Raw genomic sequence first — 26,367 nt, 5'->3', positions numbered from 1 at the left:
TAACTACAAACTAAGTGTAGAGTGTGTCCTCCCTGAAGGACATGTGAAGAGTTCCTTAACTTCCAGGGAACACATGAAAGGCCACCCTCTTAGATTGAAATCAAGTTATGTCTGAGGCCCGCACCCCCCGCATGTTTAAAGTCAGGGAGGGTTTTTCTACTTGAACATATAGTGCTACTCTGACCCCTTTCTCAAAACACCTCTCTTCTCTGTCCAAAATATTGTAGATCACTGTCTTCAAATGACTGGCCTATGTCCTTTAAATGGAGGTGCGCTGTTGATTTTGGTCCTGAGGAGCTGCTCCTCCTGAGCTGGGCCATCCTCCTGTTAAGTGATTCGTTGGTTTCTCCAATGCAGAGTTCTGAGCATTCTTTCTTACACTGGAGAGCGCTGTTGAGAGCTTTTAACTCTTTATTAACTTCCCTTTTCACCTCACCATTAGCATCTTTATTTCCTTCAGTGCTCACATGTGGTTGGACCCAAACAAATCTCACTCCCTACCGTGCTATGTGAGTAATGCAAATTGTTTAGAATCTCCGCTGGAATACTAGGTCCTGACTGAATAAATGACATTTTCTCTTTCTTTGTTTGTTGCTTGCTTTTTCTCATTATTTGACTGGCGCTTGCCAACCCAACGCATAGATGCATTAGCGCCATCTACTGGAATATTTGTTGCGTACTCGATAGCTTTGATTCATTCATTGTTTTTAATCGTTTTTACCATTCTCCCATAATCCATTGCGACACAGGAAGTGTTCTGTGCTTTTGGCGCGGTCTTGATAGTGCTGTCGGCCATCTTGGAATCGCTTCACTGTTTCAGACAGCTCTCTGAAAGGCCACGTGAATACAGGGCTCATTGATTGGTTTTGTACTGTTAATTAACAATAGGATTTGTTTATTTAACGAATACACCAGATACATTTATTTTTATTGCTCAGTGAGTGGCGAAGCAAACTCAGGATTTTTTTAAAAAACCATTATGGCGACTGCAACTCCAGGCCGTGAAGCTGGCCGGTCGGCGGCCTCGACCCCTCTTTCTCCGACACGGATCTCTCGCTTACAAGAAAAACAAGATTTGCAACACCTGAACGACAGGCTGGCCGTGTACATCGACCGTGTCCGTTCATTGGAATTGGAGAACGACCGGCTGATGGTCAAAGTGTCTGAGAAAGAGGAGGTGACCACTAGAGAGGTGAGCGTAACCGTAATCCTAGCTAGCTAGCACAGTTAGCTAATGTTAAACATCGAGGTATTTGCAAGCACAACGTTAAATATGAAGTTAAGTTGTTGGACCTGTACTAAGGTGATTTTAGCCCCAGCGCGCAAGTTAGCTTTACTGGGAAACTAAGAATAGCAAAAGATCTCATGTTCGCAAGTAACGTTAGTTATCTACTCCATAGAAATCGTTAGAGCAACGCTCTGTATTAGTGGTAACGTTATATGTCTACAACCCACTGGTCGTACAATGATTAACGATTTACTCGAATATAACGTTAGCTAACTATCTTAATGTCGATAAAACCAAAGTGGTCGAGTGAGTCCGCATAGGATCTGTTACAGTTCCTTGACTTTATTTTAAATTGTTTATTGCTTCTGCATTTCATAGTTTGTGTTCAGACATAACGGCACCGGGAGGGTTGAGCGCCGACCTATAAACTGTGATATTTCAACTTTTTGCACTCAACTTTAGACATAAGTGTGATCTGTAATCTGTTTTATTAACATTGTCAACGCCTCTTGTCGTGGTGTACTAATCTTACCTTAATTATCTTAATCTTGCTTTTGTAGTAAAACGGTATGAAGAACAAAATTAATTTCGAGAAAGACAACTTTATGCAACGCTAATGATGAAACAGGTTGTCACTTACGTTACGTTAAGCAAAAAGTCGCAAGTTGCAATAACAGCCAAAATCTGTCCCAAATTACAAACATTAATTTACAATCGCGATAATCATCCCCATGATATTTCATTAACGTCACGATTGCTCTTTCCTCGATCTCTTGCTTACAAGAGAAACAAGATTTGCAACACCTGTTAGTAAAAAAAAAAAAAAAAAAAAAAAAAAAGAGTAAAACCATTAAAGCCAGCAAGGGCTCTTATTTCCTCTGTATGTTATGCTTTGGGTAATGAGCAAACAAATGGAAGCTTGTATTTAACTTTTTCTTTCTGGATTTGACAGTTTTACAGATGCCAAAACACTGCATAATTGTTTATAATACTATGAGACAGGGCAAAGTTATCACAAAGGCAATTATTTTGCCTTTGGTTGCAGATTTGCTTAAGATGAGCCAGGTTCAATTTCATAACCCCATGACACTATTTTTTAAAATTAATAGTGACTGTCTTTCCCAACAAAAGCAGCTGAGAAAACTTATTGGTTAGTTTCTCCCTGGGTACAAATGTTTTAATTGTAATCATACACCTGCTATGAAAACCTTACCAGCAGGTCTCAAAAAGCAGGTTTAATTAGTCAAAACAGCTTATGTTCAAAAGACTGGTAATTTCTGTATTTTAAAATAAAATTTTAAGTTAAACTTAAAATTAAATGGTATGTGATCTGTTCCAATCGAGTCTTTATAAATATTCAAATCATTGTTTTTATTTGATCAGTACAATGGCATTTCTTAATGTCCTTAAATTGGGTTTTGCATTAGTGCCATTTGTTACCTACCCTGGAAATGCAATCCCCACCCCCATAGATTTATGTATGCCAAAAATAAAAACCAAAGTTGAAACCAAAATTTAGAGGATGCTTGACTGTATTCTAAAATCGTGTGTTTTAAAAATCTTGAACATTCTTAAAAACCTTGAACATTCTTCCAAATTAAATTTTCTGATTTCCTGTAAAGACATCTCTGAGATGTTTTCACATTAATCAACAATTATGTGTTCACTCTTTAGTCTAAAAAACTGTTGAAAACCACCCCCATTGTAGAGCCCAGCCCACCTGGAAAAAAATTTCTCTGTAGCCTGGCCAGCCAGACTAACTCTTTCTATTCTATACAAAGAAGAATCTTGAATCTCTTAGGTGGAGATCGGAATTCCAGGGGGCAAATGGTCGCAGAATAAACCAATTAGGGTTTTTCCTCACTCAACCTGTCTTCTACTTGTGTGTTTATGTGAAGCATGGTTAGGCCACACCCTCAGTGGGAGCAGCAAAGCACAGCTGCGGTTGTGCACAGCCATAAAACAAATAAGAAACTATAACTGTAATGTCTTAATTAGGGCTGTCAAAATTAACACGTTAACGCGAATTCATTTTAATGGCACTGATTTTAACACGCTATTATTGCAGCGTGTGTTTCCTGTTTGACCCATGGCCAAGCACGTAGTGGGAGATATCGAAAATGCAGCCATAGACAGTAAAGAGTGCAGCACCAAAAAAAGGTCTTCTGAACGGTAAATTCATTTACAAAACGATGTCTGATGATTCTGTCAACAAGACAAAAATTGTCTGTCGATCTGAATTAAGTTAGTTTATTTGAGCACCTGGCTCAGTGCAAAGAAAGAGAAATAATGGGAACTTGTGCTTTTTGTATGTTCTTTTTTTGTGTTTAATAGACATGAACACGTTCTTTGAAAAACATCTACCATCTTTGAAACATTTCTGTTCTTTTGTTTTATACTTATTCACAAATGTTATATCTATAACTGTGCATAGTCCACTTTAGTTTTTTGTTTAGTTTGGCAAATATAATGTTTACAATAGAGACCGACTGATATATCGTTTTGCCAATTTCATTGGCTATATGAGCCTATTGCAGATATATTGGTACTGGCGTATATGCCGCCGATATTAAAAATTTTTTAATGTGCGTTTAAAATGCGTTTATATATATTCTGTTTATTTATACTGTATTCTATATACATTACCAGTCAAAAGTTTGGACACATGAGTTGAAATCCCAGTGCCTGTGCAAGTGTATCCACACTTTTGACTGGCACTGTACTATAATATACACATAAATAATATTGGCCAATATATTGATATCAGATTTAAAAAAATTTTTTTTTTTTTCATAGTATCGGCATCGGCCCCAAAAAACCCCATGTGTTCACTCAGCACCCCATCTTGACAGAAAAAAAACAGAAATGTAGAAATTTTTGCAAATTTATTAAAAAAGAAAAACTGAAATATCACATGGTCATAAGTATTCAGACCCTTTGCAGTGACACTCATATTTAACTCACATGCTGTCCATTTCTTCTGATCCTCCTTGAGATGGTTCTGCTCCTTCATTGGAGTCCAGCTGTGTTTAATTAAACTGATTGGACTTGATTAGGAAAGGCACACACCTGTCTATATAAGACCTTACAGCTCACAGTGCATGTCAGAGCAAATGAGAATCATGAGGTCGAAGGAAAACTGTCCAAGGAGCTCAGAGACAGAATTGTGGCAAGGCACAGATCTGGCCAAGGTTACAAAATAATTTCTGCAGCACTCAAGGTTCCTAAGAGCACAGTGGCCTCCATAATCCTCAAATGGAAAAAGTTTGGGACGACCAGAACTCTTCCTAGCCCTGGCCGTCCAGCCAAACTGAGCAATCGTGGGAGAAGAGCCTTGGTGAGAGAGGTAAAGAAGAACCCAAAGATCACTGTGGCTGAGCTCCAGAGATGCAGTAGGGAGATGGGAGAAAGTTCCATAAAGTCAACTATCACTGCAGCCCTCCACCAGTCGGGGCTTTATGGCAGAGGGGCCTGAGGGAAGCCTCTCCTCAGTGCAAGACACATGAAAGCCTGCATAGACTTTGCCAAAAAACACATGAAGGACTCCCAGACTATGAGAAATAAGATTCTCTGGTCTGATGAGACCAAGATTGAACTTTTTGGCGTTAATTCTAAGCGGTATGTGTGGAGAAAACCAGGCACTGCTCATCACCTGCCCAATACAATCCCTACAGTGAAACATGGTGGTGGGAGCATCATGTTGTGGGGGTGTTTTTCAACTGCAGGGACAGGACGACTGGTTGCAATTGAAGGAAAGATGAATGCAGCCAAGTACAGAGATATCCTGGAAGAAAACCTCTTCCAGAGTGCTCAGGACCTCAGACTGGGCCGAAGGTTCACCTTTCAACAGGACAATGACCCTAAGCTCACAGCTAAAATAACAAAGGAGTGGCTTCGAAACAACTCTGTGACCGTTCTGGACTGGCCCAGCCAGAGCCCTGACCTAAACCCAATTGAGCATCTCTGGAGAGACCTGAAAATGGCTGTCCACCAACGTTCACCATCCAACCTGACAGAACTGGAGAGGATCTGCAAGGAAGAATGGCAGAGGATCCCCAAATCCAGGTGTGAAAAACTTTCCAAGAAGACTCATGGCTGTACTAGCTCAAAAGGGTGCTTCTACTCAATGCTGAGCACAGGGTCTGAATACTTATGACCATGTGATATTTCAGTTTTTCTTTTTTAATAAATTTGCAAAAATTTCTACATTTCTGTTTTTTTCTGTCAAGATGGGGTGCTGAGTGTACATTGAGAAATAAAATGAACTTTTTTGATTTTGGCAAATGGCTGCAATGACACAAAGAGTGAAAAATTTCAAGGGGTCTGAATACTTTCCGTACCCACTGTATTTAAATTTTCTTTCTTGCCTGGTCCTGTAGAAAAGAACAACAACAACAAAAAAAATTTAGCTGCAGTGAAACTAGAATGGATGGTGGTCCAGATTGCCGGGACTGTGAAAGGATGGTTATAAATGTTGGCATGTTTATTGATAGGGCTAAGTTAGTTTTAAGTCTGTTAACCAACAGAGTTTGAAGTACATAAATATAGATATAAGTAAGTCTGGGCGATATGGAAAAAAATCTCATCACGATTTTTTCAGTCTGCCGATATCACGATATAAACCAAAGCATTATTTCAGTCAAACTTAAAGTCCCCTTTTACCCCCAAGCGACATGTAAAGATATAAGGTTAATTTAGATTTAAATATTATTTTCCACTAAAAAGTGAACATGGCAAACATAGTATGTTATTCAACTGTATTTTAAATACTGTATTTTAGGGACTATAAATCCCTTTTTTTACTCCTGACTTGTCCTGCCACTTAGACAGCGAAGTAATTTGTATGTTCATATTTACAGTAATTTTGCTGAGTATTCAATAGTGTTAGATGGCACTCTTGGCTCAATTGAAGATTATATTATACTGGAGAAAAAGTAAAAGTGTTTTATGTTTATGCTAAACTACAACTCTTAGTGTAAAATTCCACCCAAAAGAAAGCTATACTGCAGACATCAAAGTGCAGGTAATAAAGTACATAGCAGCAACCATCTAGGTAGTAACCTGAAGAGTGATTTGCTTAACTATAAAATCCATCTCCTTGACATTATGAAGATGGTTGCTGCCATTTCACTGAAAACACCCATTCACTAATAACTTTTTTGTTCTCTAGGTTACGGGTCTTAAGGCTCTGTATGAGGCAGAGTTAGCTGATGCCAGGCGCGTTTTGGATGAAACTGCTAAAGATAGAGCAAGGCTCCAGATAGATCTTGGCAAGGCTCAGGCTGAGCTGGATGAAGCCATACGCAGGTAATGTTATGCAGTTCACCTAACTGCAGCTATCACCTAAAGACGGCTAAGCACTTGGAATCAGGGTTACATGGGAGGAAACCATTAGTGGCCTGTTTGAGGCAATAACCATCTTCTCCTTCCTCTGTCCATGTTATCCAGTGCCAAGAAGAAGGATAGTGACCTTGCTGCGGCAGTGTCCCGGGCCAGTGGTTTGGAAGGCCAGCTGAACAAGAGTGAAGCAGCTCTTTCTACAGCTTTAAGCCAGAATACTGCTCTGACTTCTGAGCTGTCCGATGTCAAGAGCCTGCTGGCTAAAGTGAGTACTGCAGCACTGTGCTGTTTTTAAAAAAAAAAAAAAAAAAGTATCATAGACATAAGAAACATGAAACCAGAAAGACTAAAAATTAGGGTTATGTTTGTTTGATTAATTTATCAAATCTGATTTTAGATTAGGATCTGCTACTCAGACATGTATCGTGTCCCTCATACAGTCTAAATAGTTTGTTAGTTAAAGAGTAACTAAACCCCCTAGATCTAAGCTTTACTCTACCCACCCCCAATACATCATTTTAAAAAATACCAACAAAGTGGGCATGGGGCTCATTGGGGGGTGGAATGTGTGAGGAAGGAGTTGGACATTGTGACTGTGCTGTGCAGAGAAAAATGGACAGTGACATAGATTCACAAGGCACATATGCTACAGAGAGATCTTTTAAGGTGGGGGACTTTTCGATGGCGGTCTCTAGGCATGTCAGTTGAAGCGATTGGCTCCTTCCCCAGAAATGCTCAAAGGTTGGAGCTTTTGGAGCTAATGGCAAGTTGACGTTAGCTAACACATAAAATGTTGAAATAAGAGTTCAAGCTAAACCACAACTACTAAAGCTGGGGAAAAACTAACCACCTACTAACTATAAATTATAACATAACCTAACAGTAAAATTATTTATCACTTTACTGTGTGCTTTTCCAACTATTATCTTGCAACTCTGCATCAGCAAGAGAGCAGGGCCATGATCAGAAAGGTGCATATGGTAACTTCTGTGTCAGTGGTATATGCTGATTGTGTAGAGGCGTATGGCAATTCTTCAGAAGTATGCAAGTAGGTTTTCACAGCCACTCTCTAACCAGATGCCACTTTAAGCTGGTATGCCAACCTCTGGACTGTCTCATCTGCACCACAAAATTGGTTTAAAGGATTGTAGTTGTATGACACATACTGACATAAATTATGAATATTTCATTTTTATTCACAATATAATGTCATACTATGTGTTTTAATTAATGAGTATGAAGTTTTTTGTTCTTTTGGGTTGATCAGTTAGATTCCAGAGTTGTTCATTTGTGACACCAACTGAAAAATTATTTCAAACATCTTTGCTATATAACTAAAGTAATACTAGAAAATGCTTTAGCTAACATCCTAGCCTAGCCATCAATATCAAGAGTATTTGATGATAGAATCATAGATTTGCCCAGCTAAACAGTCAGATTCATGTGGTTTTGGCATGTTAAATGTGTGATCATGATCATACATTGGATTACATAGGTCAGCGGCCTCTAAGTCTAGTCCTCGAGAGCCACTGCCCTGCTTGTATTTCAACTGTCTCTGGCAGTATGACAAAAGGAGTATCTTAAGGCCCATTTTTCAGCTTTTCTACCACAGCTTGCTCATTTAAACTTGCGTTGTCCTAAATGTTTGTGTTCTAATATTCATTATGGCATTATCTGATGTTCAGGCAGAAGACAACCATGCTCATTTAAACTTGCGTTTTCCTAAATGTTTGTATTCTAATATTTATTATGGCATTATCTGATGTTCAGGCAGAAGACAGCCATGCTGTTGCTAAGCGCCAGCTGGAGGCAGAGACACTCATGCGTGTAGACTTGGAAAACCGTTGTCAATCGCTGAATGAAGAGCTGGAGTTCAGGAAGAGCATGTTTGAACAGGTAAGTCGTTTTTGAAGCACAGCAACATATCATTTCCATTAACAACTTCTCTAACTGTTAATTTTCTGATTATTCATGTAGAAAATAATGACAAATACTCATACTAGACCCCAAATCTATTTAGCTGGACAATCATTTCTTAGATTGTTCATAATTTATAAAGATTTTGCCTTGTATAAAGTAGCTCTCCACAAACATATATGCCATAATTAGTAAACACTGATATTAGGGCATTGATCCAATATATTTTGATGTTTTCTGTTCAGCATTATTCACTTAACCACTTACCCCAACCAGCTGAGGCAGATGGCTGCCCAAACTGAGCCCAGTTTTGCTGGAGGTTTTCTCTCCACTGTTGCCAAGTGCTTGCTCACAAGAGACTTGTTTGGTTTCTATATAAATTGTCTTAAGGTGATTGTATTGTGATTTGGTGCTGTACAAATAAACTGAATTGAATCCTTGTGTTCAGGAGGTGCACGAGTCTCGACGACGACAGGAGCAGAGAATAGTGGAGGTAGACTCTGGAGTCAGACAAGACTATGAGTTCAAACTGGCACAAGCTTTACAGGTATGTTGGGGAAGAATTTACAGAGGATGTCATTTCTGGTGTTGTCATATCTGCTGAGGCTGGGTGATGGGAACAATGTACAGAAATAAAGTGACAGTAAGAAGGAATGCAAATGGTTGATAGAGTTGTATGCAAAGGCTTGGGCACATATGTGCAAATTCCATATTGTGTTCATTTTTTAAATAGAAATAAATATAACCCTTGCCACACACATTAAAGTGATCAATGCACCATTACTTTTTGTTTCATCAACATTAAAAAAAACTGTATGTAATATGCTTTATCACAGCAGTTATCACACCCTGCAAACACTTTATTTTTTTATTTTTTTTTAATATGAGGTTTTAAAATTCAGTCCCCTGCCTTCCTGCCCCCATTGTGATTACATTGCAGGTAGACGTTTGACCTCCCTAGTTACAGTACCCTGAATATAGCTATTGCCATTATTGCACTTGCAATTACTATAAAATATGATAATTTTTGCCTGTGTTGAATATGACAGTGATACACGTGATCTCCACAGGTCCTTAATCAGATTGAGCATTTCTTTTTGCCAGACTTACTTAAGCAAAATCAAGAGTTTTTAAGGGCAATGAAATCCACCATCCTAATGCTTAGTACTGCCTTGTAACACTACATTTTTCTGTTAGGAGATAATGTTATGCTGCTACTGTTGCTGAAAACAGTGTTAGAGGTCTGAGCAAGGGAGATTTTATTTTAGAACTAGCCAGTGTTGATATTTGGCTTTGGTTTGATAAAAATGTGTTTTAGTCAAAATTTAGTGGGGTTTTTTTTGTTTTGTTTTGTTTTTGTTTTTTGTTGTTTTTATGGTGACATTGTAGTCTTTCTGCCCTACATTTTTAACATTCTTATCTTCTAATGTATTTGTGGCTTCTTCAGTTCTTTTCTCTTGCAAGGTTGGTGGAAAACTTGTTGCATTGCAGAACAGAGGCATAAGCACAAAGTAATTCAGAAGCTGTGTTCACTGACATTTTGACAAAATATTATTTACTGAGTTTAGTTAGAAAAGCGGATTGACGGATAACCTAAAAAGACTATTTCTTTAGGAAATGTTGAGGAAGATTTTGGTGTAATTTCGAATAGACTTTACCTGAATGTAAGATGCTTCTAATAGTAAAAATTGAGCAGACCTTGTGGCAAGGTCAATTTGAGATATTTCAGGCAGAGCTGTCGTTTGGGACTTTGACTATGCATTACGATATTACACCATATCCATTTGTCCACATTTTTTTGTTTTTATTCTTTGTAGTTGTGAAAAATGTATTGTCACTGAATTTGTTTGCTTTTTTACTTTTTGACAAAATTAACACTTGAATAAGCATTAATCAAGTTTTTTCTGATCCCACTAGGACCTAAGGCGGCAACATGATGAGCAAGTGTCGCTTTATAAGGAAGAACTGGAACAAACCTTCCAGGCCAAGGTAAGACTTTTTTTTTTTTTTTTTTAAATATATGCTCTTTAATACTCTGAGACATGTGTCTAACACATCATCTGTCTTGGGGCCCTGCAGTTGGATAATGCCAAGGTGTCCTCAGAGATTAATGACAAGGCAATGAGCACAGCGAGAGAGGAACTGCAGGAGTCCCGTAGGAGAATCGAAAGCCTTGGCTATCAGCTGAATGCCTTGCAAAAACAGGTATTGCTTTATGTCCACCTATACACACAAATCATCGACTTTTGCTCATCAGTCTGATCAATTGCATTGTTATTTTACTTTACTAATTAATTATATGGTTTTGAACTGCCACCTTCAAACTGTTTGAAGGTGGCTGCCTCAGAAGATCGTATCAGAGAGCTAGAGGAAATTCTGTCAGCAGAACAAGACAAGCACCGTCGTGCCATCGAAGAAAAAGAACAAGAGATGAGCGAACTGAGAGAGAGGATGAACGCTCAGCTCACTGAATACCAGGAACTGCTTGATGTCAAGCTTGCCCTGGATATGGAGATTAATGCATACAGGAAACTGCTGGAGGGAGAGGAGCACAGGTACAACACTACACACACACACAAATCCTATCATACATACTATAAGACATGGCTTATGTTTGATATTCCAATTAGGGGTTCGGTGTTTCCCCACAGGTCTGAAATATACTTGTAGGTGTAGTCAGTGTAATTGGCTGGCATTACCTGCTGGCAGAAAAGTGATGTACTACATACAACAGACATGTAACCTTCAACCTAGTAACCCACCCCTCCATCTATCAAAATGAGTAAGACAAAGTAAAAATATTATGATCTAAACATTCTTTGCTGTACAGAGATCACATTATCGGAGTACATATTCACCCCCTGGGTTTTTCAAAGAAGAGCTCCAATGCCTGTGCATATGGGAATGTCTCTGGCGCTGGTCAATTTATTCATTTTGCAGACATGTAGCCAGGTATTCCTCCCCTCTGACTGTTCCTCAGGTCAGTTTTGACCTGATGACAGCTGGGAAAACAATGGCTTAAATTAAATATATTGCAGCTTTATTTACTTTTATTCATTTACAGATTTCAAAACAAAATTCTAATTGCCAGGCAGATGACAGAAATCAATTCAGGTAATTTACCAAATTTAACAGCTCCTGAACCCTGCTTGGTAGGGTTTAGTGTGGAATTTGGAGCCAGTCTGGATTCCAGCCTGAGTTGCGATGCTTGAAATCTGAAAACGATGAATTGGTTTTACAATATTTAAAGTAATTAATGGTTTTCCTTGCTCTGACATACTGTCTCTTGGTGAATGAGCTGCTTGGAACTGTGCTGCTTGATCACCTGCACCTGACTGTACCATACTGGTGCACCTGCTGTCATCTTCTTCAGTACTCTTAACCACTTTGGCCAGTAACTTTACTAACCAACTGGAAATGAAACATAAAGCTCTATTCCCCTGCCTTGACTGCCACTGTAATTCCACCTCAAATTAAATGAATGCAACTACTTTTTTTTTAATTGCTATTTCATGCGATTATGTCTGGTGAGGTCTCTCTTCCTCATGCCGTAATCTGTTGAAATATTTTTCAATATAGGCTTTTTATTGTTGAGTTAAATGCTTGAAAACGACTGTTGTAAAGTTAGTCTTGCTAGCCACTGTAGCCCAAAGAGATTTTATATGTAGTTTTGTAGCTAACAGCAAAGCGTAGTTGCTACTTAATTTTATAGAATTAGAAGTTTTCCAGTCAGTCAGACAAGAAAAACAATGAGAAAAGAAGTTATGGTACCTGGCCTATGTTGTAATGTCCACTGTCCACGTCTTCAGATAACGTGTCTTTCGCTTTGTAGTCTCTTTCACACACAGTCACTCAGCCCTTTCACAGTAGGAGAGTTTGTTTCTCTGTGGAGCGTGTGTAACTGTCCGTATGCAGTTTTTCTTCTTTTTACGGCAGTTAGCATTGTTGCATTTACTCAGCACACCTCTCTCACAGTAGCATATTAAACGGGTACCGGAGCAGTAGTGTGAGAGGGAACTGCCCTCTACTAGTTAATTGATCATATCATATATTTCTCAGACAGACCTTTTAAAAGTTTCGTCAAATATTCACCAAAGTATCCTATATGTGGGAAACCAATAATAGTCAACAAACGATTACTTGGATGTAGCTCATGAGCAAATACTCTGCACATGTCCTGATGATATTGTAGTCACTACTGACAACAGGTGAAGTTAAGCCGTATCATGTTACTGCTGTTACTCAGATGAAGCTGTGTAGGGCTCACATTAGGATTTAAAGGATCCACTCTGTAGTTTATAGATTATAGATTTACAGTCAAGCTAAGAAATCCCTTGCTCTCTTAAATTTCGAGACAGACTTAAGGACCTTATTTATTATATATTTTTAGTTATACGGTTTCAGTATTCTTTTAATCTTTTAAATATCTTTAAATCTTTTTATATTAAGTTTTATGTGCCAGTGTGTCAATTATTGTACTTGGAATTTCAATGATACTAAATGACTGTGTTCTGCAACACTGCAAAAAAAAAAAAAGTAGAATAAGATTTGATCATAAATGTCTCTTACAACCTTAGTAAAATGAACAAGCTTCAAGTTAAATTTTAGCATACTGAGTTGTCCTTGCTGCAAGACAAAATGCATTCTGAGCAGCTGGCTGTGAGATGAGTGTGCAGGAACTGCCTCCAGCATGAAGCAAATTTGGCTGTAGCTCGTCTGTCTTATGACGGTTATAGAAGACATTGTACCATATTTTCAGGACTATATGATATGTTGCACAGTTTGTTTTTTTTTTTTTTTTTTTTTTTTTTTTGTTTTTTTTAAGGCCTCTGGTTTGTCTTGTGACTTATGTGTGTATATTTACAGTAATTTTGTCTAGCCATGTGGCTGCTTGGGATGGAGCCACTTGAATTCAGACCTTATTAGACCTTTTGCTCCCATTTATGCAAATTTAACAGAAATTTAAAATGGGAGCCTCATGCTTGATTAAACACACTGTCCATTTTCATGTAGAAGTTATAATGGCTTGATTTGGATTTTCATTTATTCATGGTGTGCTTCTTTCAGGCTGAAGCTATCCCCTAGCCCATCACCTCGAGTCACTGTTTCCAGGGTAACAGGAGCTTCCTCCTCCCGCTCCTCCAAGAGGAAGAGAGTGGATATTGAGGCTAAGGATCTCCCTCTGGTGGGAAGAGGAGAGGGACAGCTGCTGGTTTCAGAAGAGGCCACAGCTACCGGCACAGTCACTATATCACCCACTGACATGGATGGAAATGCAGTCACATTGACCAATGATAGTGAGCAGGTGTGTAAGACTGGACAAAGTCTAAGAAGACCAGAAGTTTTATCAGTAACATTGCATATTCACAACAAACTCTGCAAGGCCTCAAAAGGTTGAGTTTATTCCAACATGCTAACAGTTAATTCCAACTCTGAGCTAGTATAAATATGGACATTGAGCCCACACTAAGCTGTTTCTTGGGACTGACAATGAACTAAGCAGAAATGTGAATTAATAGGTCTAGTGTTATTAAAGTGAAGAGATTATGTACTTGCATGTTAAAGTATCTTGTGTTTTGCAGGACCAGCCTTTGGGTAACTGGAGGTTGAAGAGACAAGTTGACAGTGGGGATGAGGTCGTCTATAAGTTTTCACCGAAGTTTGTCCTCAAGGCTGGACAGTCAGTGACGGTAAGAAATATGAAGAAGACAGTGTGTTTAATAGTTGTGTTTTTCAGACATTTCAATCATTTTGTTTTGCTTGAACAATTTTGTACCTTAGGCTAGGAGACACACTAGACGATTTCATGCCTGATTTTCCCCCTCCAGTGATCGTGGGGGCATGGCATGATTCTAGGCTTGTTGTGCCTGATTAATTGTCTAAACAATCCTCATGTGTGTGATGTCAACATGATTATTTTACTGCTTCTGATCTGGTCAGAGCCTTGATATTTACGATTTCGGGTCAGGGAGGCTCCAACGGAATTCCCACAGTAACCAATGAGACTGAGCATCCTGGAAGGCATCGCCAACCGGGTATCATGTCCTTTTTACAACTTACAAACATGATAGCAAATCTAAACAAAACCAGCATAAAGCGGAGCACCGATAAAAGACATGCTTCTTGAATTGTCCCAACAACATGGGTGTATTTTAAGAAATTGTGAAGCCATAATGTTAACACAATAGGGCCAACAAGGAAAAGGCATGCATTACAAAGTCACATTTGATCATGTTAGTTTATGTGAAATCTCGTGTCTATGGAATTGCCAACATGAAATCAATATTACAAACGGCAGTTGTGTGTGGTCCCCCGGTCATGTCGAATCCTCTATCGTTTGCATTCAGAGGATTATAATATTAAAAATTGGTTGAAACCGTCTTTGTCTGTGGTCTCCCATGTTTTTAAAATTGTGAAGATTTTGAAATCGTCTAGTGTGTCCCCGGCCTTAGGAAACTCATGCCAAGTCACGGAGCTGAACAGACATCAAGAATTAAATTCTCAGCTATTCTCAGTTTATTGCATAAAAAACTAAAGCACATTAACTTATCATTATGAAAGGTACATGTTGATGTATTGTGCTCTAAAATACAATACAAATGCTGTAGTTCGTCATGAGAGTTAATGGAGTCGGGTCAGAAACTAATGCATGTTTTTATTAGGCATATGAGATAACCGCTTGCAATGGTAATTTATCAGTTCAGCTGAAGTCTCCAATTTAACAGCTAATTAATTCTCATATGAAAATTGTGTTTAAAAAAAAACACTCTTAGATTCAGTATGAACTAAACTTGATCAAGCAAGCAAAAATGGTTTTTGACTGAACCCGCATTCTATATAAGGAATTTCAGCTTTTACTTTCTGGTAGGAAGTATAGAGTCCCTCAAGTGCAGGCTAAACCATTATAACATGAATTTTATTCCAGCCAGTAAAAAAAGTCTTACTTAATTTATGTAATTGTTGGTGGATCTGGTGCAGTAACTCATACGGTTTTGTGTAAAAATCTGTGTAAGGCCTGTGTAAAGGGTTAATGGGGCCACTTGGTTATCAACAGTAAAAATCACAAATTTTACCTCTTCATGATTATAGTGTCATGCCTGTGCAGTCAAAAAATGTCGTCATAATGGGGCAGAAACATCAATTAGCCCCCCTCCCCCAAATCTGAGACATCACTTATGAAATTGGCATGGATTGAAGTTGCTTATCAGATTTAAGCAAAAAAAGTTGAAAAAAATATTCATTTGATATATTTTTACAGCAGTTCATTTTAGTGGATTTTTTCATCCTGAAGGGTAGTGAATTTGCCCAGAGCGGCCCAAAGTGTGTTATTAACATGTTATTAAACATGATGCTGTAGTCTTAGATACTTCATTCATCCCACATGGGGGAAATTCAGATTGTCCAGCCGCTATTATATTAACTTTAACAGACATTTCACTCTAAAATAAAATATGAAATATAATTAACAGATAAAGGCACTCAGTCAATAACATAAATTGCATAAATAACACATCAACAATTACTATTAAAAAGTCTAATGGCTGTGGGGACAAAGGATCTCCTGCAACCTCTCACTTCTGCAGCGCAGTGAGATGAGCCTCCCACTGCAGCTACTACTCTGTTTAGTCAGTACATCGTAGAGAGGGTGTTTATTATTGTTCAATATAGAAAGCAGCTGCTCCACCACAGTTCTGAGAGGGTCCAGCCCCCTGCCTAGCACAGAACTGGCTTTTTCACCAGTTTGTCCAGGCACCTACAGTTTCTGTCTATACCATTCCCCCAACAGACAGCAGCATAGAACAGTGTACTTGCCATGACAGTGTGGTAGAACATGCACAGCATGTCACTGCAGACACTGTACGAACGGAGCTGTCTCAAGAAGAAGAGGCGGCTCTGCCCTTTTCTGTACACTTCATTCACATTTTCAGTTTTTTTGTCCAGTACCACCCCAAGGTACTTGAAGGTCTGTACAGTCTATCTCCTGTCCATCAATGCAGACTGACTGGCATGGTGCTTTTGATCTCCTAAAATCCACCACCAGCTCCTTAGGCTTGGTGGTGTTCAGGAGAAGATAGTTCTTTTTGCTCCAGTCAGTGAAGGCCTCCACTAGGTCCCTGTACTCCCACTCCCATCCATCGTGCATCTGCCACAACAGCCGTATCATCAGAATACTTGAATGTGGCAAGACTCTGAGTTATACCCAAAGTCCAATGTGTAGACTGTGAACAGAAAAGGAACAGTCCCCTGTGGAGCCCCAATGCTGCATTCCAGTGCCCCAGAAACACATCTCCCCAGCCTGACATACTGTGGTCTGGATGTCAAATAGTCCATAATCCATGACATCAGGCCAGCCCCATACATAGAAGCTTGTCTCTCAGTATGGGAGGCTGTATAGTATTGAAAGCACTGGAGAAGTCGAAGAACATAATCCTCACATATGAACCAGGCACATCCAGGTAGGCATATGCCCGGTGCAGCATGTAAAGCACTGCATCTTCCACTCCCATGTGTTACTAATAGGCAAACTGAAGGGGCTCAAAATCCTCCTCAACCTGCAGCCTCATGTGACGGACAAGGAGCCGCTCCAAGGTCTTCATGATATGGGATATCAAAGCCACCGCTCTATAGTCATTCAGCTCCACTAGCTGCAAAATGTCTTTTTGAGCTCCCGTTGTATACTGTTCAGCTTCTCCTTATCCCTGTCCTGGAAAGCCCTCTTTTTCTGGTTCAGGATGTCTTTGTCACTGGTGATTCATGGTTTATTGTTAGGATAGTACCATACTGTTCTAACTGGGAGTACGGTGTCTGCGGTCTACAGAAATTAATGTAGTCAGTGATTATGTTGACTCTCCCGTCCAGTACATCCCAGTTTGTGCACTCAAAATAGTCTCTCAATGAATCCCTTGCCTCTGTTGACCATTTCCTACATTCACAAAACTGTCTCCTCAGCATATAGTGGGTGACTTACTCCGTATCCAATCTTCGACAGGGCCAACAGTTCCTCTCTAGTGTACACTACTCTATTTGAGCCAGTACACATTGTAAGAAAAAAACAGAAGTTCTATGAAAGTCTGTTTAAACACATTGGGGAATGTCAAGAGTATCATAAGTACTTTTCAAAAAGTCTTGTCATTTTGACAATCCCATATTATGTGTATACATGTTCCTAGCTGTCTCCCAGCCACTTTTATTGTCCTTTTGGGAGACAGTTGTTAACTTTGATCTTGGGTAATGCTCTTTGTACATTTTACTTACTTACTTGCACTGTGTTTATACAGGTGTGGTCTGCTGATGCTGGCATGGCCCACAGTCCACCATCTGACTTGTTGTGGAAGAGCCAGACTTCTTGGGGCACAGGAACTAACATAGTTACCTCTTTGATTAATGCTGATGGCGAGGTAAAAGCATTCATGCATAATTAATTGCACCTGTTTCCTCCATATTTATGTGTTTGGTTTTGTGCTAGACCACCACATTACATGGTGAATGTTATTTCTACATATTATCCTTTGTGGCAATTGTGTCGTGTGGGCTGACTGTCCTGCAGGAGGTGGCCAGAAGGAGTGTAACCAAGACTCAGGTTGAGGTAGAGAATGGAGATGATGACGAGGAAGTGGCACAAACAGTAAGGGTACTTGTTTTTTCTTTCCAGATTTACACTTAATTTCCTCATATAATTTTGTATGTGTCACCTGTTACTCTCACTTTTTTAGTGTCCTTTTCATTACATATTTTCTCATTTGTATTAGTGGAGTGGTTTCTGAGAATTATGCTTATGTTCGTCTAATTAGTTACATCTTGCGAATTTGTGTATACTACTAGCTCTTTTTTGTGAGCTAGTAGTATCAGTTTTCCTCACGGGTCAGAAACATGGGTAAGCGATGTCTCCTATCAACCCATGTTTTTTATATATCCTCCCCACTGCATAAGATCTACTATCAAAGTAGTTCACAGCAGGTGCAGTGAAATAGGAAGACATGGACAGGAAGAAAAAATTAGGCCAAAAAAAAAAAAAAAGATCACAGAGCTCATTCCACAATATAACAGTCACTACATTGTTTGTCTGCAGATTTTACGAAGTGGACACAGTTTCTCCTTTTTTTTTTCTCTTTGTGCTGTTGTAGGCGAAGTGTGTAGGTCATAATCTCCAAAAAGTAAATATGGTTGACAGTTCCTATTAGTAGGAATATTGAGGGGGCTGGTTTTTTTGAGCCGATATTTGGTGATGGATTTTTTTTACATGCATCATCTAGTATTCTAAAAAGATACACATCACCTTTGCATTATTCTTCTGGTACAGTGCTAAGGAAAGACAGATCAATTTCTACACCCAGCACTGCAGACGTAAGTTTAACTACATTTTTCCAGAAAGTGACAATAACTGGACATGATCCATCCCTCCAACCAGGCCTCCCCTGGTATATCCACCTTCAAATCCTTTTCCCGTTGAAATTCCGAAATGAGAGATGTAACATGCTCTGAGAAACATTAAAAAATTTAGATGTCTGTCACTCTCATGCTTTCCAAAAAAATCTCTCACAAAATTATGTATAACATCAGATTTTTCTGCATTTTAGCACAGATGTTTGCACACAAGATACTTTAAGTAGCTTCGGTAAACAGAAGGCACACCTGAAAGACAGAAATAAGTAGGGGGTGGGAAAAATAATGGCAGCATTTTATGGAGCATCCTCATTCACTTTAAAATGATTCTGAATCGATGCAGAAAAGTCAATCGATTTTCATTTCTGATTCAATAAAGTCTTCCAGTCAGGCACATTTTACCACTACCTCACTACAAACATTTAGAGAAAGGGCTTTTTTTAATATGAATAAGAGCAGGTGTTGTTGTTAAAAAGAGAGTCATTTCAAAGTTTGACAAGTTTGATATAAGGATGCTGCTACTGGCACTTTTTGAAAAGTAAAGTTGCACATGTAATTGTGAAGCAGATGCCACTTTAATAAGCAATTCACAAAGTACAAAAGAGTTTCACCAGCTCAGCAAATCAAAGAATCTGGGATTAGTGGGCAAAAGGCAGACACACATTAACAGCAGTAGCTGATGTGGCTTGTGATTTTATAGTAGCCTTTTTAACAGAAGTGCTTTTCTATTAAGTCAACAAGATGGTGTGCTTGGCTGAGGTGGGCTCTGGCCGCTTTTTGACACTAAAAAATGTTGGGTCATTTTGCAGATATTGATAGCAGAAATCAGTCAGAGAGCTATCTGTGTGGCACCATGACTCACTTCACTCTTACAAAGAAAAAAAATGGAGAGGTTCTTGTGATTGACTGACAGCAATGACGAATCATATAAGCTGGGCAGTGTTAATAAATAGTTGCCATATAAATCTGTCCATCAATCAATTTTCTGTCGCTTATTTGGGACCGGGTCATGGGGGCAGTGGTCTAAGCAAGGATGCCCAGACTACCATCTCCCTAGACAATTCCTCTAGCTCTTCCGGGGGCATACCGAGGCGTTCACAGGCCAGCCCGAGAGACATAGTCCCTCAGCATGTCCTGGATTTTATTAATGCTTCAGGAAATGGTTTTTGATTAACTTTTTTGTTTCTCCTACAGAGCAAGGTGTCATCGAGAGAGTGTGTCGTCATGTAAAGTCTTCATGTTTTCTTGATGGTTGTGACTTCCCCATTGTTTTTACTCCAGAGCCTCAAGTATGATCCCCCTCCCCTCCATTTATTCTTTATTTGTTCAAGCAATATAAGAACTTTTGTACTAATAGCCTATTTTTACTGCACTCCACATTTCTGTACCTACTTTCACATGAGCCACATCCACAATGCCAATACCTGTGGACCATGCAAAGATGATTGCTAGATGGCTTGGTGATGAAATATTCCTGCTCCTACTAATAGTACTCATGTCAATGATTCATTTCACTGGCTTTTTTCCGTCTTCCATAGTATAAATTCTGGTTTCATCCTCCATGACTAGCAGAACACAATGTATAATGATATTAAATTCATGAACCTGTGTTGCTGAAGACGACTCTATAGCCATAAATACATAATGAATAACTCTCATCTAGTCTTAAATAAGTGATGAGCAGCTCTTAATTGGAATTTAAAGTTTTTCTTTTTTTGTTTTGGTTTTTTAACCATCTAAACATCAAAAAATGTTTAGCAGTTCTATTTCCTGCAGGTATTTAGTTCAGCTGGGCCAACTAAACACTAGAGATTAATTTTAACTGACAACCTTTGATATCTGAAAGTAATAGAAATACTTGTTTCAACTGCTTCTGTGCAGTCTGTATTGGAGAGAAAATGTGCTATGTCCTAAAAAGCAGATACTCATTCTGCAGTCAGTCCAATCTTTGAATTTCAGAACCCTGATATGAAGAGTTCCTGCAAATACTGTACACTGCTGTCTGGAAGATGTAATTCCACATTTTGCTTGCCTAGTAGGGCAAGAAATTAGGTTGATCAGTAGCATTGGCCAGTTAATCAGTTCATTCTGAAAAATGTACTAGAATGGAAACCTCAAGTGCTCACTGAAATCTGAAGACTTGCTTTGAGTAAAACCAGCAACTGTGAAGGGGAAGTAGTTACCTGTTTATAAAACTTGTTTGCTTTGGGGGTGGGGCTTCATGAACACAATTTCAAACTTCTGTCTTGCCTCTTGCTGACTGAGTGTTCAGTTTTCACTGATATTTCTGCTAACAGCAGATGATCAAAAAGAAAAGTGGCTCTCAGACTTTATAGAGCTGTAATCCAAACCAAAAACGAGATGTGTGCAGACAGAATGGAAACTGAAACTTAACTCAATTTAGTAATCATATAAGGCAGGTAGTAGTATAGTGTAATTGCTGCCTGGAGTCTCTGCCAGCAGTGACAACCAGAAATGGCTCCACAGTTGTCTATTAGGAATAAGTCCACATGTATCTCCTGTATGAAAGGACTGTTGTTAGATGTGTTTGCAGCCATATGACTTGTTATGGGTTAGAATTTTTCTTGGATATGTCAGCTCTGTTGTAATACTAGCCACCAGATTCACTCTACTGGCTCATTTTCCATGAATCATGCAAAGCAACCATGCTGTTCTTAAAACATTGAGTGGCCAAAATTGTAACTGGTGGATGTATGTTAAGGATTTTATCTCATACTGGGCAGGTGAGATAATATTAAAAGAAAAGGTGTTTGGCTTTGTAAATCTGAGATATTGAACAGACAGAACTTAAAGTACACACAAGGTTAACAGAGAAAGCACCACTTTGATGATGTGTCTAAGGTGACATTCTGGACATTCTGATGGATTGCATTACTTCCATCTCCACACAGTCTGCATCATCTCTTGTAGTACATTGTACTTCAAGTGTTTCTCTTTTTCTTCGTGTTGCGTTTTGGAAAAAGAAATTGTATGCTGTGCTTTAGATTACTAGTTGTTTAGTTTTTCTGATTCTTTGTAATGTTTTGTAATGATTTTTTTTTTTTTTTTACCAGAAATACATTTATTTTGTGTTTATAATTTCTGGGGTGATTAAGGTTGGGTGTTCATCAACTAAATACAAAGATAATAACTCCTTGAGCTTGAATCCTGGAGCTTAAATATAGATGGGTTCTGTGATTAAACACTGAACACTAATCCTGGTGTGGATTAGTATATAATAAGTGAACAATGTGACCATGATTTTTTTTTTTTTTTTTTTTTTTTTCATGTTGGCAGAAACAACTTTATGCAGCTTTTTTCCATCAGTCAGTGATGACAAAATGTTTTCTGCAACTTTGGGTGCATATTAGTATGCATAACTATCAGTTCGTTACTTAACATGTTGATTTTAAACTTAAACTAAAATTGTTTTAACTCAGATCCTGGAGGGATTAAATCTGACTGTGATATAGTTCACTTGGACTTTGAACACCCAAGTTTTAATCGCTAAAGGAGAGACCTGGTATTGTTTGTGGGGTGGGGTTGGGGTGGGCATGCCAAATGTCAGTTTTCATTCATGATCAACTGTTTAACTACTTTTTGTACACACAGTAAATGTTTTGCATAAAAATATATTGGAATCAGTAGTGGTCATTGACGCACTTACAAGTTCATTTAATTCATTCACTGAACTTCCAGATGGAAAGAGAGATGCAGATCAAAATGTTGATGTATCTAAATACAGATCCTCATTCCAACCACAGAAATCACATTTACTAATAAGAGTGAGTGAAGGGCAGACTTTACATAAAACCACTGAACACATGTTACACTGGGTGAGAAATAAACATCAATCACAGATAAAAGCAGTAAATCACAGCGTGGTATTAAACTGCAAATTTAAAATAATGGATCATGCAGCATTTGAGAGAGTTCTACCACAGATGTTTGACAATACTGTTGATAAATTAGAGGAAATGATTCCATTATGTTCTAAGGAGGCTGTTAACAAAACTGCAGAGAGCCATGTAAGACCATGCCTCAGAACTCTAGTGTTGTGGCAACAGTGACTTGTCCTATTTCTGGCATTGTTAAATTGATCACAAGTGAGGGCCACATACATAACAGCTCCTGAGGAGACACTCATCTAGCAGCACTTCTCTGGAACCTTATGGCATAAAGGTATGAGCCAGTTCCCGCTCATGCTTCCTCGATTGAGCGTGAGGGGCCATGTGTGATGAGAAAATGTTGGCCTGACTAACCCTAAGTAATATTCTGATCTGGGTTGTTCAGCACCACAGGCACCAGCATTATATTACCCCACAGCTACAGTAAATTATTGTACAGTATGAAGTCTGTCTTTATAGGCAATGTAGGGAAAACAGTCAATTTACACACACCATTCACAAACAGACTGAATAAGAAGCATATGCAGTGGAGCATTCACAAAACCCATTTCAATTCCAACAGTAACACTCAACTGACAAAACATCTCTACATGGCAAATCACCTGACATAAGAGATAAATTAGTATTTCTCTTACCAATGCGTTGCACTTCAAGCTCCCATGTCAAAGACTGTTCCTTTTAAAATAGAGGGCTTGTAAAGCATTGGTCCAGTCTGCTCTGTTTTCAGTGATCCAAGGGTAGTTTTTTTTTGTTTTCTTAAATCAAGCGGATTCTTTTGGGTTAACCCTTGTGCACTGTCAGGATGAAAACATCCACTAAAATAAACTGCTGTAAAAATATATCAGATAAATATTTTTTTCCACTTTTTTTTGCATAAATCTGTTAATCAACTGCAGTTCTGACCAAAACCACTAAACATTAAAATAAAATCCAGGATTTTAATGGGGCTACTTAGTTGTCAACAGTAAAAATCACAAATTTTACCTCTTCCCAACAGGGGAAACCACCAACCATCAAGAGTGCTTGATTATATAGTGTCATGGCCATGCTGTCAAAAAATGTCGTTATAATGGTAGACAATGGGGCAAAAACATCCTCGAACAGTAAATTAGTCAGAAAAAAATAAAATCTGATGCTGTATAAAAACTAAATGCATCAAAATTTGTGTTATTACTAATCTTTGACATATCCAAGACTGGGATAGGGGGTATATTGAAAATAAGTCATTTTTTTCCCCCAAATCCATGACATCACTTATGAGATTGGCATTTAAAGAATTAAAATCCTGGATTTTTTTTAACAATTAGTAGTTTTGATCAGAACTGAAGTTGATTAACAGATTAATGCAAAAAATGTTGAAAAATATTTATCTGATATAATTTTTACAGCAGTTTATTTTAGTGGATGTTTTCATCCCGAACATAACGAAAGGGTAGTGAGTTTGCCCCCAGTGTATTACTGACTTATAGACATTATTTAAAATCATATTTCCAAAATTTATGTCAAATTAAAGTTTGTCACGAAAAATCATTCCATTTGCTGAAATACAGTGAAAGTTATGGCCAAATTATGAGTGAAAAATTACCCTTGGTGGATGAAAACATCCTGAACAGTACATGAGGGTTAAGTTGCTACTGAATTTTTTTTTTCATTTCACCAAAGCACATTCGATAATATGAAGACCCAATAAAATCAATTTTTTTTAACTTAAAAAAATTGTGAATAATTTAACAATTTGGTGGAATTGCACTGCAAGGAAAACTCTGACAAGCAAAAGCATTAAGATTCAATGCTGGTCTAAATTTAGCTTACCATGTGTGTTTTGAGTGACCACCATGTGACACCAAACAGTGGAAAAATATTACAGAATTATATATATATATATATATTAAGGCTGTCAATTGATGAAAATATTTAATCGCGATTAAGCGCATGATTGTTGAGTTAACTCGTGAATAATCACACATTTTTATCTGTTCTAAATGAACCTTAATTAAAGTTTTTAATACTCTAATCAACATGGGCATGGACAAACATGGATGCTTTATGCAAATGTATGTTTATTATTCGTGAAACTACCCTAAACATACAGCATAAAGAACATAGACATGTTTCAAAGACGGTTTTAAGTTTTTCAAAGAACTTGTTCATGTCTATTAATCACATGGAAAAAAAGAACATAGAAAAAACACAAGTTCCCATCATTTCTCTTTTTTTGCACTGAGCCAGTTGCTCAAACAGACAAGTCTGTTCAGATGACAGGGCAGCTCGCCTTTTCTGAACAACATGCCCTAACAGTGAAAACAATCTTTCACAGGGTATGGAAGTGGCAGGTGTTGCTAAGTATCTGCAGACATCGTTTTGTAAATTTACCATTCAGAAGACCTTTTTCTTTCTCCATTTCTGTTCGCTGCTGCACTCTTTAGTGTCTATGGCTGCATTTTCGATTTCTCCTACTATAGGCTAGGCCAAATACGCAGAAATGAGTTATTCGCGCGTTAATAAAATTCATGAGTTCATGAGTTTGCGTTAATTTTGACAGCTCCATATACGGTGCATTCAGAAAGATTCAGACCCCTTCACTTTTTTCAATTTTGTTATGTTGCTGAAACAGTTGTTTAAATTAATTTATTTTCTCATTAATCTACACTCAGTCCCATGTAATGACAAAGTGAAAAAGGAAAAAACTGAAATATCAATTTTCAGTTTATTTGTATAGCGCTATATCACAATACAATCATCTCAAGGCACTTTACAAAAAACAAACAGAAACCCAAATGTATGGTGAGTGGATAGATCAATATCACATTTATGTAGGTATTCAGATCCTCACTCTGTACTAAGTTGAAACACCTTTGGCTGCAATTGCAGCCTTGAGTTGTTTTGGGTAAGACACAAGCTTTGCACACCTAGATTTGAGGGTTTTCAACAGGGTTCAAGTCAGGGCTCTGGCTGGGCCAGTGTGGGATATTCACAGAGTTGTCCCTAAGCTATGCTTGTGTTGTTTTGGCTGAGTGCTTACGGTTGTCATGTTGCAAGGTGCCTGTCCAGGGTGTACCCCTGCCTTTCACCCAAAGGTCTGAATGCTTATGCAAATGTAATATTTCAGTTTTTTGTTAAGAAGTTTACAGACATTACTAAAATTCTGTTTTCACTTTGTCATTATGTGGTACTGAGGGTAGGAATTGAGGGGAAAAAATGGTCCCTCTGCGTTTTTCATTCGGTAAAACCTCTCTTCTGCTGGCGTTAGCCTCCGCAAAGAGGGTTAGTGGTCTGTCGGCTCCGTCGTTATCTCAGGTATGTCTTCAGATCAGAGAGGATCGCAGTGCAGCAGTTCTGCGTCCCAACTTTGCATACTTGCCTAAATGCATCACTAGTTCTTTCAGATGTAGAGTGATCACGCTGGAGGGTTTGTTGCCCTCTCCCCACATGTGCACAGAGGAAGCTGCTACTCTACGTTGGACATGGAGCCGCCGGTCGGCATCTGTGCACACTCCAGGAAGGTCATCCTCCACGGCTCTCCTGCGCGGGTTGTCAGTGGAAGACATTTGCACGGCAGCCTCGTGGACCTCCCCGTGTTCCTTCATGCGT

General features: G+C 38.6%; 1 protein-coding gene across 2 annotated transcripts; it reads left to right on the top strand.

Moving 5' to 3' along the window:
- Positions 1-778: 778 nt before the first annotated feature.
- On the top strand, positions 779-21,046 carry lmnb2 (lamin B2). 2 transcript variants are annotated; one of them, XM_026323398.1, is made up of 13 exons: positions 779-1,192; positions 6,399-6,535; positions 6,677-6,833; positions 8,339-8,464; positions 8,934-9,032; positions 10,403-10,474; positions 10,565-10,690; positions 10,820-11,040; positions 13,553-13,790; positions 14,068-14,175; positions 17,764-17,883; positions 18,033-18,110; positions 20,063-21,046. In XM_026323398.1, the coding sequence occupies exons 1-13, from the start codon at positions 980-982 to the stop codon at positions 20,096-20,098; spliced, it is 1,731 nt and encodes a 576-aa protein (XP_026179183.1). In that variant the 5' UTR covers positions 779-979; the 3' UTR covers positions 20,099-21,046. The 2 variants fall into 2 exon arrangements, with proteins under 2 accessions (XP_026179183.1, XP_026179182.1); XM_026323397.1 differs by having other exon boundaries at positions 18,033-18,116.
- Positions 21,047-26,367: the final 5,321 nt, after the last annotated feature.

This window comes from Mastacembelus armatus, chromosome 4 (genome assembly GCF_900324485.2).
Source record: "Mastacembelus armatus chromosome 4, fMasArm1.2, whole genome shotgun sequence".
In the NCBI taxonomy this organism is placed as follows: domain Eukaryota; kingdom Metazoa; phylum Chordata; class Actinopteri; order Synbranchiformes; family Mastacembelidae; genus Mastacembelus; species Mastacembelus armatus.
Note: the sequence above shows the minus strand (reverse complement) of the source record. Positions and strands in the feature narration are given on the sequence as shown.

Excerpts from the sequence above, each read along its gene's own strand:
- lmnb2 (XM_026323397.1), top strand. The coding sequence starts at position 980 with ATGGCGACTGCAACTCCAGGCCGTGAAGCTGGCCGGTCGGCGGCCTCG. Across the intron at positions 10,475-10,564 it reads AACAAACCTTCCAGGCCAAG|TTGGATAATGCCAAGGTGTC; the intron begins GTAAGACTTTTT and ends GGGGCCCTGCAG. Across the intron at positions 14,176-17,763 it reads AGGCTGGACAGTCAGTGACG|GTGTGGTCTGCTGATGCTGG; the intron begins GTAAGAAATATG and ends GTGTTTATACAG.